The 13,869-nt window shown below is 40.4% G+C and overlaps 1 protein-coding gene across 50 annotated transcripts in view; it reads right to left on the minus strand.

The window, feature by feature from the left end:
• The window catches only part of CD44 (CD44 molecule (Indian blood group)), a 64,142-nt gene extending 51,382 nt beyond the window's left edge, over positions 1–12,760 (minus strand). For 41 of the 50 annotated variants that reach the window (XM_050711209.1, XM_050711189.1, XM_050711190.1 and 38 more), the window contains exon 1: positions 12,403–12,590. In XM_050711209.1, coding sequence (XP_050567166.1) covers positions 12,403–12,469 — 67 coding nt within the window. In that variant the 5' untranslated portion in view covers positions 12,470–12,590. Of the gene's footprint in view, positions 1–12,402 lie in introns of all 50 variants that reach the window. The other 9 variants (XM_050711175.1, XM_050711171.1, XM_050711180.1 and 6 more) reach the window with 7 other exon arrangements.
• Between the last annotated feature and the right edge of the window lie 1,109 nt (positions 12,761–13,869).

The raw sequence follows: 13,869 nt of genomic DNA on the forward strand, positions 1-13,869 counted from the left end.
GCTACTTATCTGAATCAATGGTTGGCTAAAAGAAGCTGTCTCCCTTTGTGATGTTAGATTGAAACCCTGCTTTCTTCCCCAGCAGGATTTTGGGTAAGTTCTGTCAACAGGGTTGTTATCTGTTCGTTGTTATGCACAAGATCTTACGAATGGTATGATTTGAAGAGATCAGAAATACTGGGTATGAAAGAGGAAGGAAACAAACTTGGAAGAAAGAGTTCTCTGAGGAATAGATCATGGAAGAAGTCTGAAGATTTAGCAGAGGTTAATTCAAAGGCTATCTTGAAAGATGAAAGATGAATATCCAGCTGTGTGTACAAGCTACTGCAGTTTCAGAGATGTAGAGTTGTTTGATCCCAGGGTGTTCCTGTCCATGAAAACACAAGAAGCACCAAGCCATGCGTATATTTTCAATAGAGGGATGGCAACCATGTTACTTTTAGGAGCACTGGAAAGCATACTACACATTATTGAAAAAAATCAAATTCATAAAATGCGCATTTCATTTGCACTTCCTGAAGACTGTGAAATTTAACTCTGGAAGAATTAGGACAGACCAAGTGAAAAATCCCAAGATTTTCATTGTCAGAAAGACTTGGTTTGGGATCTGCATTAAGTATGATTCAAACAAAAAGTCAGCTTTGGAAATGATCACTTTATATAAGTACATGCAATGATTAAAACCATCAGCTTAATCAAATCTTTTCTGGAGTCTATGCAAGTCAATGGGAAAGTTAAATGTACTTAAATCAGTGCAACCTCCTCACACGGAAAAGAACAGTGTCACACCCATTGCTCCCTCCACTTTTCCCAACACCAGGAGGGCAGTGATCACACAGCCTGTAGCCAGAATGCCTAGGCTAGCAGGAAGCCTCTACCAGAATTTTTGGTGGCAAAATGTTTCCATTTTCTGCACTCCATGTAGCTCTACCCATCTGTATGCTAGTTTCAACGATCTTGAGACTTATACTGAAAATACCAAAGATCAAGAAATTTTCTTGAGATGCATGCAGGTTGTTTGTATCCCATGTTCAGTTAAACTTCTTACAGTCCTTTGCACAGTCCTAGTTTGGAATCTTTTTATAAATGGTTAAGGAAAAAGTTATGTTTAATTTCTAATGTTTCCAATTAACATTAGTATGTACATAATGTTGTGGCTATTGCAAATATGGAGAGAATAACTATATGCCTTGGGTCTCATATATCTTTCATACTTCTTTATTTTCCCCAGATATTTTAACTTAAAAATTCATGGGAAGCAGTAAAGATTTGCATGCATAAGGCAAGAATTGGAAAGAAGTATTGGCAGTGTGGCCTCAGTCTTATGTGAATTCAAATATTACATTAAATCCTAAACACATTTAGGTATGTGAGGGCAATGCACTACTGTTTGCATGCAATAATCATCAAGTAGTGAAGCACTGTTGTCTTCCAGAAGTGCTGGAATGATTGTGAAGCCAGTGACTTTGCTGTGATGTTCATGGCTTCTAATAATCTTCTATTTTAATGAAATATAGCTGGATTTTAAGAAAAGATCCAGAATGAAATCAGTCTTTGAACTGCAAATGATAAAGTGACAGACCTCAATTTATGTGCTGTAAGTTTCTTGACAGTGGAAAGTGTTCTGAAGTCAGATTCACTCTGAGCAAGAGCCAATTCAAATAGCAAATCGGGCATAAGCCATCTTTATAAATAGAAAACCCTAGATAGGTAGCATGAGAATATTTTTTTTTTCCAGTGAAACTGCTTACATTCTTGAAGCAAAAGAAATCACATATATTAGACAAAGCAAACAGCTGTTCTTGTGTGACCCATTATTACCAGGTCATTGAGACCAGGAAGCTTAGATTAAGATAAAAAGGAAAGGAAGCCAGTAAGAACTCTGAAAAGAGAAGTGAGGAGATGTCATCACGTACTAGCGAAAAATAAAAGAGGGAAGTTCTTTACACAAAGCGGAGATCTCTCTTAGGAATAATAGAAGTAGCTGATGCAGAGTGGAAACACTTTTCCAGATGATATGCTACCAGTTATTGTGCATAGATCCCGTTTGTCTTTCTTGAATAGTGCAAAAGTCTCTTAGGCACACCTTACTATACCATTTCCTGACATACTGCTAATTCAGCTGAGTCTTAAAACTATTTTTTTTTTCTGAAAGGATGGGAGATATTGGGTGCTTAGCAATCAGTTTAAGGTACCAATCCAGTGAACTGAAAAGCAAAAGACAGTCTTACATTAGGACGTGAACATGTTGCTATAGCTATAACTGTGGCCATATTTGTATTGTGACAGGGTTTTCTTGGTGGAAAAAAAAAAAAAGGTGTTAATATGTTGTCTTGCAGTACCCACACCTGAATTTCCTGTGAGCCAACAGCAATATGATTGTGATGTGTGCTGATAAAGTGATATGACCTGAACACTGAGTATCAGTAATAAAGTCAGTAAAGTGTCTGACTGATACTGTTAATAAACTCATTGCAGGTCTGCAAACAATGGGTTATAAAGTCGGGTGCTTCATAAATTAGAAAAACACTTAGCTCTTGCTCATAACATAACACAGGCAGGAGCATTTTCTCACATGGATTGTTCAACTGCAGTAAGGATTGCATAGCCAGGCTCAGATTACTAAACGGTCAGTAACTGAGGAGTTTCCTGTTTTTAAGATGCCAGCTTTCCAGAAAATGTTCCAGTCCCCTGTACTCTTGTAAACTTCTGCATCAGTAGAAGAACTTTTGCACAAGGACTTTTTTTTTTTTTTTGGTATGAATAATAAAAATGCTTACTTCAGCTGAAATAGCCTTGTATATGAAATCATAGCTGCTTTCTGAAATTCAAGCAAAAGAACACTAGTCTTGTTGATGAAGCACAACACTGGGACTTGGGAGAAAATGTTTTAATTCCAGCTACATTGCTGGGTAACTTACTTGCTTTCTCTCAGTTTGCCTACTTGTAATGTGGGGGTAAAATCACTGACTTCCAAAAGCCTACAAAAAAAAAAAAAAAAAAAAAAAGAGCTAGCTTTTATTTTCCACTCCCCACATATTTGTCAATTCACTTGTTTCTTACTAGCTGAGGTTATCTTTATTCTGTTGAATAACAATATACTCAAACTTGAAACTTCAAGTTCTCTGGTAATTTAAACACATTAAGCCTGATTCCAACTGTACTGATTGTCTTGATAAAATGCATCACATGAGAGAGCTACCCCCTCTAGACCAAATGTTGTAACATGTATGTGAACTGCATGTAATGCAAGAAAAAGAATGACTACACAGAACTAAATTTCATCAGAGACTCCACCTGTTTCTAACGTAATACACTGAGAAAGCATAAGCATTCAGGTTCTCCTTCAAGAAGAATTCAGGTTCCTCTTTTACAGAGCCAGAAACAATCCAGCAAATGACAAACAGAAGGAGTACTTCTTAGGCATCTTGATGTCCAGTTCAAATGTCTAAGGTGTTGTAGCATATGTTAAGAGAGCACTGCATTGTGTTACTAATGCCCTCCTGGAGCTTTGAAGATGTAGTTTTGTAACATTAAGTAGCTGTTATCAGTAAACACTTTTACAGGTTATATATACACTCTTATAGGCATATAACCCTTGCTGGGCCCAAGACTTTCAATGCGGTAGCTGTGCTATATGTCTATATAGGATTGTGACAACAAAGAAGCAACTGAAGAAAATAACATTGCCTCTCTTTTATTTTGAAGGGTAACCTAGTCAAACAGAGGGGTTTTTGGACTTTTCCTTTTTTGCTCAGCAAAGAAAAGTTGCTAAGGAGTTTTACCAGTTTAACAACGTTTTACCAGTCTTGCATTGGTCTGTGAGTAACATATTGTGTACTCTTTTCTAATTTACCATAGTGTTGGGCCCCATTGGCACGTATAGGAACAGGTGTCCCTAGGAAATGTAAAAGATCTAAAGAAAAAAAGGATCTCAAAGTCCAGAAACACAAACTACTGGTTATATGAACTGCTGAGACAAAAATATAATCTCGGCAAAGGGTTAACAGGAAACAAATTTGGATGCCGTCACTGATCTCAATAGTCTCCAAGTCTCAGGATATGCCACCTTCTGGAGAACTGGATGATCATGCTTTTCTCTTGTTCACATGGACCCACACAGACAGAAAACGCTGTCTAACACTTATGCCTGTATTTTCTCCAAAAAAAAATGAATAACTGTGCTGACCTTACCCTTCCATGATGGCATAAGATTGTTTCACTGTCTTAAAAGCCAGTTAATGCTGGCTCTATTCAGGATGAACACCAACTGTATCATTACTAGATAACGTGTGAGACTTGGCAGGCCAAGAAGGAGAAAATAAAGCAGAACTGCCATGATCATTTCCTATCCAGCAAGCAGCCAGGAAATACAGCCATAGAAAAAATAAAATAAAAAAAATGAATGAATGGGACTGATCTAATGGAAATATCAGGAGACACAAAAGTCATCATACACAGTCTGAGAAAAGCTCTGCAACATTTTACACCACAACAGTGAGCAAATGGATTCAGGGCTTTCTGAGGCAAGCCACGAAAGCAGGAAAGAAACTTCTCCCCAGTCAGCCACCATGGGAAGGTGTCTCACATGCTCACATTGTCTGCCTGTTACTGCTTTACATACAAGAACTGTGAATTTGATGGCTGCCAGTCTATACCTTAGCTGTGCCATTCAGTTATGAACTGAAACCACTAAGTATCTATTCTCTATAGGCTATAAAATGAATTGGTTATGTTCTGGAAAAGAGGAGTTTAAGAGTTTAGAGCTCAATATTTCATTTTTATTTTCTGTGCTAGAAGAGTTTTGTGCTTTTTCTCTTCCCAAGAAGGCAAAGTGACTCTTGCTATTGCAAAATAAGTGATAATTTGTTATTACCACTCTTCTGAAGTCAGTGGATGCCCCTGCCCTATTAGCCTCATGCTGAACTCAATGACAGCAAGTCAGACTTGCCAGCAGAGAAGGCTGAAATAAAAAGAAATTGTAAAAACATGACCAAGAGAATTTTCTGCTTGCTTGAGTCTTCTCTGAGGCCTGCCTCTTGGAAGAACTTGGTCTCCATGTTTCATTTTGCCTGAGAATGACTAAGCTGATGAATAGAAGTTTTACTGGATTAAATGGATTTAACCTTCTATCACAGACACAGGTTGACAGGAGCCAAAATTTATCGGATTGCTTCAGCCAAATGTCACAAAGAGATGGAGATGGATTAATGGGGAAAATGGAAAGTAGGTGGGAGAAACAGAAAAAGTTCAAAAGAAGATGTGAACATATACAAGATATACCTGGCTACCAGCTGGAGACAGCTGGTTGCCACACAGTGACAGTTAAACGTCTCTGGACCTGCAGCCTTCTGGTTAAGTGGCCTTCTGGCATCATGGGCAGGTCGCCCAGCCTTAAGTTAAAGATACTGGGTCTGTTCTTAGCTCCTCCTCTTGCTGGGTTGTTTTGTATCTCTTTGCACTCACCTTTCCCAGAGTATCAAGCCCTTATGTATAAATACCCCATAATCTCAAGAAGATAAATGATAGTTATTACTAGGAAGTTTTGCTTCAACCAGGCAAGAAACATGACTAGATTTAAGACATCATTCTTCAATTAATTATTAAATCAATTTTAAAGTTCTTGAACCAAAATAGGTGTTCAGTTTGACAGTAGGATGAAAGATTTAGATCAGTTCTCATTTGCCAAACTGCTTCAAACATCCCTTATCAGAAATAGACCAATCCTGAATACAACCTTTTTTTTTTTTTTTAAGAAAACTATATCTTGTGTCTGCTGTGTTCTAACAGAAACCAAATGCTATTGCAGTGAAAATAGCTGCCAGTCTTCCATGTATGTATGAACAGCATACACACGAGTAAACAGGATAGAACTGTCAGAGCAATGAATAAAAAAGTTGATTAAAATCTGATTTTAGTGGGTCTGCTACTGGAGAATGACGACTTGAATGAAGACTTGACTTGAACAGAATACGTTATTTAATTTCTGTGTTTTAAGTATTCCTATATGTCAAATTTGCGCATAAGCAATATTCAGGAACAGAGAACAACAACAACAAAAACATTTATAAATCTAGGGACTCATTAGTAAAAAAGGGCTTTTTCTCTACACTTACACGCCTGAGAAAACAATGGAAAAGGGAAAGGATATTAATGGAGGACGCCTAATCAAGCAGGAGGAGGAAGAACAGGGAAGCAAGTATAAGCAAACCGTGAAATGAGCTCCAGCCTCACCCTCAGTTTCTTCATTATTAATGAATCATGTTTCTTTATAATTGGCAAAAACTACTTTTCCTTGAAGCTTCCCAGTTAACTGTTTAGTGTTCCCTGCACAGAAGCTTCCCCCGGAGCTCTCGGTTGGAGCCAGGAGACCTGGCTTCCACTCGCACAGCCGCACTGCATCGCCGCCTCGCCTCCACGCTCCCCAGCAGGGGAAGATGGCAAGATGGCAGAGGGTAGGTAAATGACTAATTGCTGCCACCACCACAAGTCCCAAGGCACTCCTAAACTACTAGGTTCGCATGCTGTAGAAGGAGCAGTTGCCAGTTCGCTTGGCCCATTTGGGGTGGGTGGGCGGGCTCTGCCTGCCCTTTGAAAACTCTTGAGTCGCACTGCAGTTGTAGCTGTGATACCAGTCCCGAGCTGATGTGCCTCCCCGGCAGCAAGAGGCATTCTCTGAGTGGCTGCCAGCCTGGGGTCGGTGCTCAACTTTCAGAGCCTGAGCTGGCTGCCAGCCTGCTTGCTGCCCGACAGAGCTTGCTTGCATCTGCCCATGGGGTCCTGGCTGGCCAGGGACCACGTGCTGAGCACCAGTTAACGTCTCGCTTCTGCATGGGAAGGCTGCAAGAAGCCATTCATCACATCTACCCACACACACCACACCCTGCTGCTTTACAGACACCTATACATTAACAAAAATAACAATAAAAAAGCCCCCTAGGGAAATATACTTCTGAGAACCTGTTTCACTGTGGGCCTTGCTAACTCGCTGCCATGGTGAGACATCTGTAATCAACAAAAGCTATCTCACAGCAGATTTTTAAGTATTATATGTTCTTATTTACAAAAGCAGGTACTTACTAAAACAGACATTAGCTGTATATAGCTGTATAGCTGATGATCACTGGCTAATGTCCTCTGCCCTGCCAGCTGCCTGCCTGTACCCTGGCACCCTCTTTTACAACCATCTCACGTTGCTGCTGGAACAGGATCATTAGCAGAGACAGAGACGGAAGTTTTACCACAGCTGCTGCATGTCTGAGGTTTTCTTTTTTTTTTTTTTTGGGGGGGTGGGCAGGGGATGGGCAAAGACACAACACAGTCAGCTAGAGCTTCCAGCTACTGAATCTAGTTCTGTCATCAATAGAAGGAAAGAAAGAAAAAAAAGCAAATCAATATATTTCTCAAACTGCAAATGTAAGTAAAATTCAGGTCTTCTTAGTTATTTTTACTTTGAATCGGTGTGGTTGTTTGAGCTTCCCTGCTAGTAATTGCTAAAACTAGATTATTCTTCAATTTTTTTTTCCTATTTTGCTATATGAGGGTTGAAGGTTATTGTACTGAATTAAGATTGCTGTGTTATAAAACACAGCCAGTGTTGTCATGTAGAGGAACTGGAAAGTCCCAGATCCAGTGCACACAAAAGGGAGTTCAATTACATGCCTAATCGTATGCACAGACTCCAAAAATGACAGCAGATTTCTTTAGGCAGCAAACAGTTGCAGAGGCTTGAACTTTAAATCGCAATTAGCTGAACTTTCAGTCTGACTGACAGGACTCTCGGAGGAAAACCCCTCTCTCCTCCGCCGGTTGCTGTTTCACATGGCTGCCTGCAGACTCATCCATTAGCCAAGCTTCTCCACCATGCCTTGGGTGGGGTGAGCCCTGGCAGCTACAGCGAGGAAAGAAAATCACCGCCAGCTGCTACTGATATTACTGCTGATGCTGCCGTAGAGAGGCCTGTGATTTCACGGGGAGGAAGCTGATAAACATTCAGGGCTGAAACAATCTTCTCTGCGACCAGTATTAACAGCAGCCATAATGGTCACTGATAATTACAGTGTCTGATGGCCGTAAGCCTGGCTTTGAAATGATTATTACCTCCCTGGGAGTGATAGACAACAGCATTGTAACTGCTGATGAACTTCTGGCACAATCTGGAAGATGGCGAGCAGCTGCTCCAAACTGGCTTCTCCCTGCCAGTTGTTGATAGCCCACAGAGAATGGTCCAAACCACCAGATATACCATAAAAAGCCTTATGGGTAAAGGCAAAATATAAGTAGGCTGTAGGTGTGGTTTCACTCACTATCAACCATGACATATTTAGCATAGAAGTATTGGTGACAATCCTAACCTCTGTCTTGCTTCTCTCACTTTGCTCGCCTTTAACTGGAATAATGAGATTCTGTAGTCTAAGAATTCTGTTTAGTGCCAAAAAGTGAAATGTGATTAAAACATGCTCTTGGTTATCAGCTGATGCTAAAATATCATGTGTTTTGAACACCATGAATTATTCCAGTACAGCGTTGTATTCTTTTCAAAGTTGGCAAGACAACTGCAGTTGGTCATGTTTGTTTCACAATTATCCTCTCTGTGAGGTAACCATGTACATTTAGACTTGGTCCTAGGAAAAGCAATTTTAGGGAACAGTTCAGCAGAAAACACTCCCTAGCTCTCTTGCATAGGATTCCCTTTTAAAGAAAAATCAATGTTTTTGTAAATAATGCAATCTGTGTTATATGAAATTGAGAATTGCCTTCCTCTGTCCTAACTGCATTTTCAAACACCTGTCTGTTAATGTCAGAACAGAAATCGGGGCAAGAAGACCAGAAAGCAAGTGGGGAAACCTTGTTACAGCATCTCTGGAATTTCCCAAAACGTCTAAGTTCTTGGGCACAGTTTTCCTCTCTTCATATAAGGAGCACTACATCATTTTTTCCCCTGCTTCTCTACAATGTATTCTGCTACCAGTCATCTACATTCAGAACTAAAATTAACCTTTTATCAAAGAAAAAACACAGTTACCAGATGTCTTAGACTCCATCTTCTGACCCAGTAGCATGATCACCAATACCCAAAATGTCCTTTAAAGGACATCTAATCTGCCTTTATCTAATTGCTCCTTAAAATCAGTGTCTCTTAGCAACCTATTTTCAAACTTAGCTACTGCTGCTAGCCACTCCCTATGAATACCATCTCTCCTTTGGCAAGAACATTGCCATCTTGTATTGTTTGCCCGTTGCTGTTTAATTAACATATATCCCACAGTTTTCACCTGTTCTTTTTCCTCTGCCATGTCAGAAGTGCAGCTTTTATTCTTCTAACTTTCCACATATCTACAGACTCCACTCATGTTTGCTTTGAGATCGTCATTTTTCTTTACTATATTTTCCTGCTCTCTTCCACATGTTCTTTCATTTGAAAAGTTTTTGCAGTTGTCCATTAATGAAAGCATTTTTTTAACCCCTTCATGAGGTTCTTGAGAGCCCATCTTTTCTACAGTGTAAACTATTTTTGCAGTCATGAGCTCATGCTCATTTTCTCTGATGTTTATACTTGTCTATCAGCATCTCAGGGCATCTCATCCTACTGGCACATTCTTGCTGCAGTAGAACCTCATGCTGTTTAGGTGCTAGATAAATAACCACAGTATTAGTACTCTCTTCAAATTCTGGCCTGTAAAAGTCACAGGAACAGTTCTGGAAAAAAAGACACACCAGGTATGGGAGAACATTTCATTTGATATTGGCTAGAGCTACCAGTGGTTTTAAAAGCATTTAGTTTAAGAAGTTCTTCCTCACTTCTGTTATGCTATCTTCCCTCATTAAGCCTTTCTCTGACTTCCTGTTTTCAAGGTAAAGGTTCTGCATTGTGGTGAATACCGGTGAGTAAAGATGCAACAAACGTTTCTCCAAAGACTGCAAGACAATCATCTGCTATGGTTTGTTGCCTGTGTCTGTGTGTGTGAGCTGTTCAAGGACAAATATATAACCTTTCCATTAACAAGTGATGGAAGTCCAAGTGAACTTTAATAAATTGTAGTTTCTTTGCAGCTTTGGGAGAACAGCCGAGACACACACTGTAAGGACTAAGTGAAAAAAAGAAAACAAACAAACAAAACAAACAAACAAAAAAAAAACTAGCACAAAGAGCTTCTTCAAACTACTTTACTTACAAATTTACGTGACCTATGTAAGCTAAGAGGCAGGCAGGTCCCTTTGTTTGTGACTGACTGATAGCTGTAGTAGCCCTTCCTCAGAGCCTTGCCTTGTCCTGAGACTCTGGCCACCTCTCCAGTGCTGATACATAAGCCTCTCCCTCCCACTGGCGGACTCATTCTTCCTCTTTTCATTCCGTCTTTACTCCTACTTCTATTCTAGTTTCTTTCAGTTTGGGGGTCAAAATTCCATGAGTCACTTTGTGTTAATCAAGGAAAACTTTGAGAGAAATATTTTTACAAGTACATAATGTCCACAGGGAAAAATCTCTCCAGAATCATCATTAACCAAGATGTCAGCCTCCATATCCTCCTGGGGTTTGAAATGTGGCTCAGACTCTGCAGACAACAAAAGTCACATCAATACCATGAGTACACCTCGCTCAATTATCAGTGACAGTATGGTCACAGCAACACAGAACTCAGGATGAATCAGTTTTTCAACAGCTCTCTATATCTCATCTTTCCTTTAGCAATCACATTAACAGCAACTCCGGGATGTTTTCATTTTTGCCATAATCAGTACTAACAGAATCAGAATCCAGGAACAGATCTGAATTTGGTCTTCCAACAAAGTACAATCCAACATCAGCGGCCAGTATTCTGTGATGCACACAGCAAAGTCACTGGTTTCAAAAAAGAAAATAAAACCACCATCAACTGCCATTTTGAAGTCATAACTGACTACAAAGTCATGCTGGAATGTACCGCATACCAACTAAAATATATTGTAGCTATAATCTAATACCTTGCTAAGCCATTAAAGAAACTTCCCCGTGGGGCATATGTGAAGTCTGACATACTTCTTGTAACTATGCTGAAGTAGTAGGGTTTTCTTCTATGTCTCACTGCAAAAATACATTACTTCCAGAGTCACTACAAACCCTGCCTCTTTAGGACACTTCTGGCAGCTCATAAAAGGAGAAATCAGTTGAGCAGGCAGTAACCAAATCATTATAATCCTTCTACAGCATAAAGACCTGGAGTAAGTCAAAGTTTTAAACATGTCGGATATCTTTCATGTACTTTCTCTAAGGACTTTATCTATATACCTGATTTTAACAAGAATATTTTGGTACAATAGGTAGACAATTTTAGGAAGAAAGCAATGAGGGCTCTCCAGCTATCCCAGATGCGCCGGGAACTGTTCACTCTGACACACCCATCCACAGCCCAGCCGCGCTGCAACCATTACAGAAGTATCCACTGCTGCTCAGGCAAATGGGATATATATGTACCGTACACACACACAGAGCCCTTGGGTGACAATGGCAATGAAAAATGTACTTTGTTAGACTCCTGGAACTGATGAGTGGAAAAATAATGTAGAAGGATAATTGTTACCCCTAACCACAAAATGCCTCAAGGCTGTTGCTGTCACAATGAGAGTCTGTTAAAAGCATGGCCATTTCCCTCAGACACGGGTGAGCCTGCACCATGTCAAATTTCCAGAGCACTTTGTCATTTTGGACATACAATTATTATTTTTTTCTCTACACGAATGTTTCATTTTTAAATGCAAATATTTGAAGCAGACAACCAAGCTAGAGAAAGCTAACTGATAAACAACAAAATTTTGCAGGCACTTCTATCCCCCTTTGTTCCAAAGTCTCACCAGTCAACCCCGAAAAAACCTTAAGTCAGAAATAGGCATGCCTGGCATAAAAGCTCTCCAAATATCAGTCACACAGATCACTGCAGTTTTGTTTCTGTTCAGCAAGGCTGTGTCCAAATGCAGTCTGCATTAGCTGTTAGTTCAGCCCCTCTGAACTCAAGAATACAGTTGTATACTGGGGAGGGGGTTCCCCCTCACCCCAGTCTAAAACAGAGCTAGGAGAGTGAACCAAGTATGTAACAGCAGTCACGTTGTCGAACCGAGCTATACCAGAGCTATTCTAAATTCCCTTGTGTACCTCTGTTCTTAGTTTAAACTTTAACACTCTACAACTTACTTTTTATGGATCTGGAATTGCCCTTTACAAGCAATACACAGCTTTCTGCGATTGTACAGAGCGGCACAGCTGCAGTTACAGCTCTAAAGCATCTCTGATAACTCCCATAGATAATAACACTTTATACAAAGGTAGATGCAAGGAAGCTTTTAGCTATATAGCAGAAGAGTTGTTGCTGTCTGAAGCATAAACTTATTAACAATTGTAAACGTTTTCATTCATACAAAACTTACGTGTCTCTGTTAGACAAAGCTTCAGCAAACATAATCCAAAAGTTACCCATACGTAGAAGCTGGCCATTGTTTTCTCAGAATTGTTTTGCAAAAAAACAGAGATCCTTGCAAGCTGTGGAGAGAAGAAAAGCCCCGGCGCTTGTTAAGCCTGCAGTCAATGAGTCTGAAGTTTGCTGCACTTTTTATTCTGATTCAAAGGAACTGGAGTAATGACATAACAGGGAGGGGGAGCTCCATCAAAAGTCACACCCATATTGCAACAAAGTTACTGGGCAGCGAAAGGGGGGGGCAGCAGGGGCGCCTAGTACTGACTAAGCAGCCGCATGAGTTTTAAAGAGGCACTGAACCTCCTATTCTTACACCAGTACAGTCAAAAGTTATATTTATTGTGCTTACAGGAAAATGTGTATAATCTCTCATGAGGTAGCTCAGGAAGGCACTGTTTGCTACAAGCTCCCCCTCCTGCATTTTAAAACAGCATTAATGCAAACCAGGCAAACATACTAAAGCACTAGAGCTTCAAAACCCCAGCAAAGCACCTACAACTGCCTGGATGTTTCCCCAAAACATTTTGCTTGTTTTGTCCCATCTCATCATTTTCTCACTTTGCAGTAAAATTTACAGCAAGCAAAAATACCTGCTCCACAACGAACCTTTCCAAGATGTTCCTGCTCATACCCGGAGGATATCCTCATGCAGCAGGTAAATCGAGGTGGATTGTTCCACCCTTGGCTCCTCTGTGCAGGCTGCTCCAAAGATGTGGTAACTAATGCCAGTGGTGGTACTGAGGACTAAGGTCAATGTTTTATTGACGACACAAGGTAGAGGAGTTATTCCTCCTATTCCCGATTCACAAAGCAGAGGAACAGGATGAGAACACGTGACAGCGTTTGATACACAGATGAGGTCCTGCTTCCCGAGGGCCACACGTTTATTGCCATGTGGGGCTCTGTGGGACTCTACAATCAGCGAAAGATGCCACATGAAATCCCTCATTGAAAAACCTCAAACCTCTGCAGATAAGAGAAAGGTACGTCTGTTGTGTGCCCTAACAATCTCCCGTAGTGTCTCCATGTTCGGGTCTCTCCCTGGGAGTCATGGCAATGGTTTGTGTGCAGCAGAATGAGGGGCTGGAGAGGGCTCACCCAGCCCAGCACATCTCACCTGTAGCAACCAGCACGTGGCAATGACTGACAGCCCGTAATCCCCCGATTTTGGTTTCACTCAGCAAATTCAGAATGAAAAGTTCTGTATCGGATTACCATGGTGTCGATCCTCCCACTTTAAAGAATTTTCTCATTAATTTTTGATCTCTGTTAACATGAACAATGGAAAAATACAGACAGGTCTTTCCAGCCACAGGCACGAGAATGTTACACTTTGCCTTTTCTTTGACTTTTGACTTAAAGATGGCTGGCTATCCCTTCCCCAATCAGCCAAATTTTAACATGTTCCAACAGGCTTTTC

Source organism: Cygnus atratus, chromosome 5 (assembly GCF_013377495.2).
Source record: "Cygnus atratus isolate AKBS03 ecotype Queensland, Australia chromosome 5, CAtr_DNAZoo_HiC_assembly, whole genome shotgun sequence".
In the NCBI taxonomy this organism is placed as follows: Eukaryota; Metazoa; Chordata; class Aves; order Anseriformes; family Anatidae; genus Cygnus; species Cygnus atratus.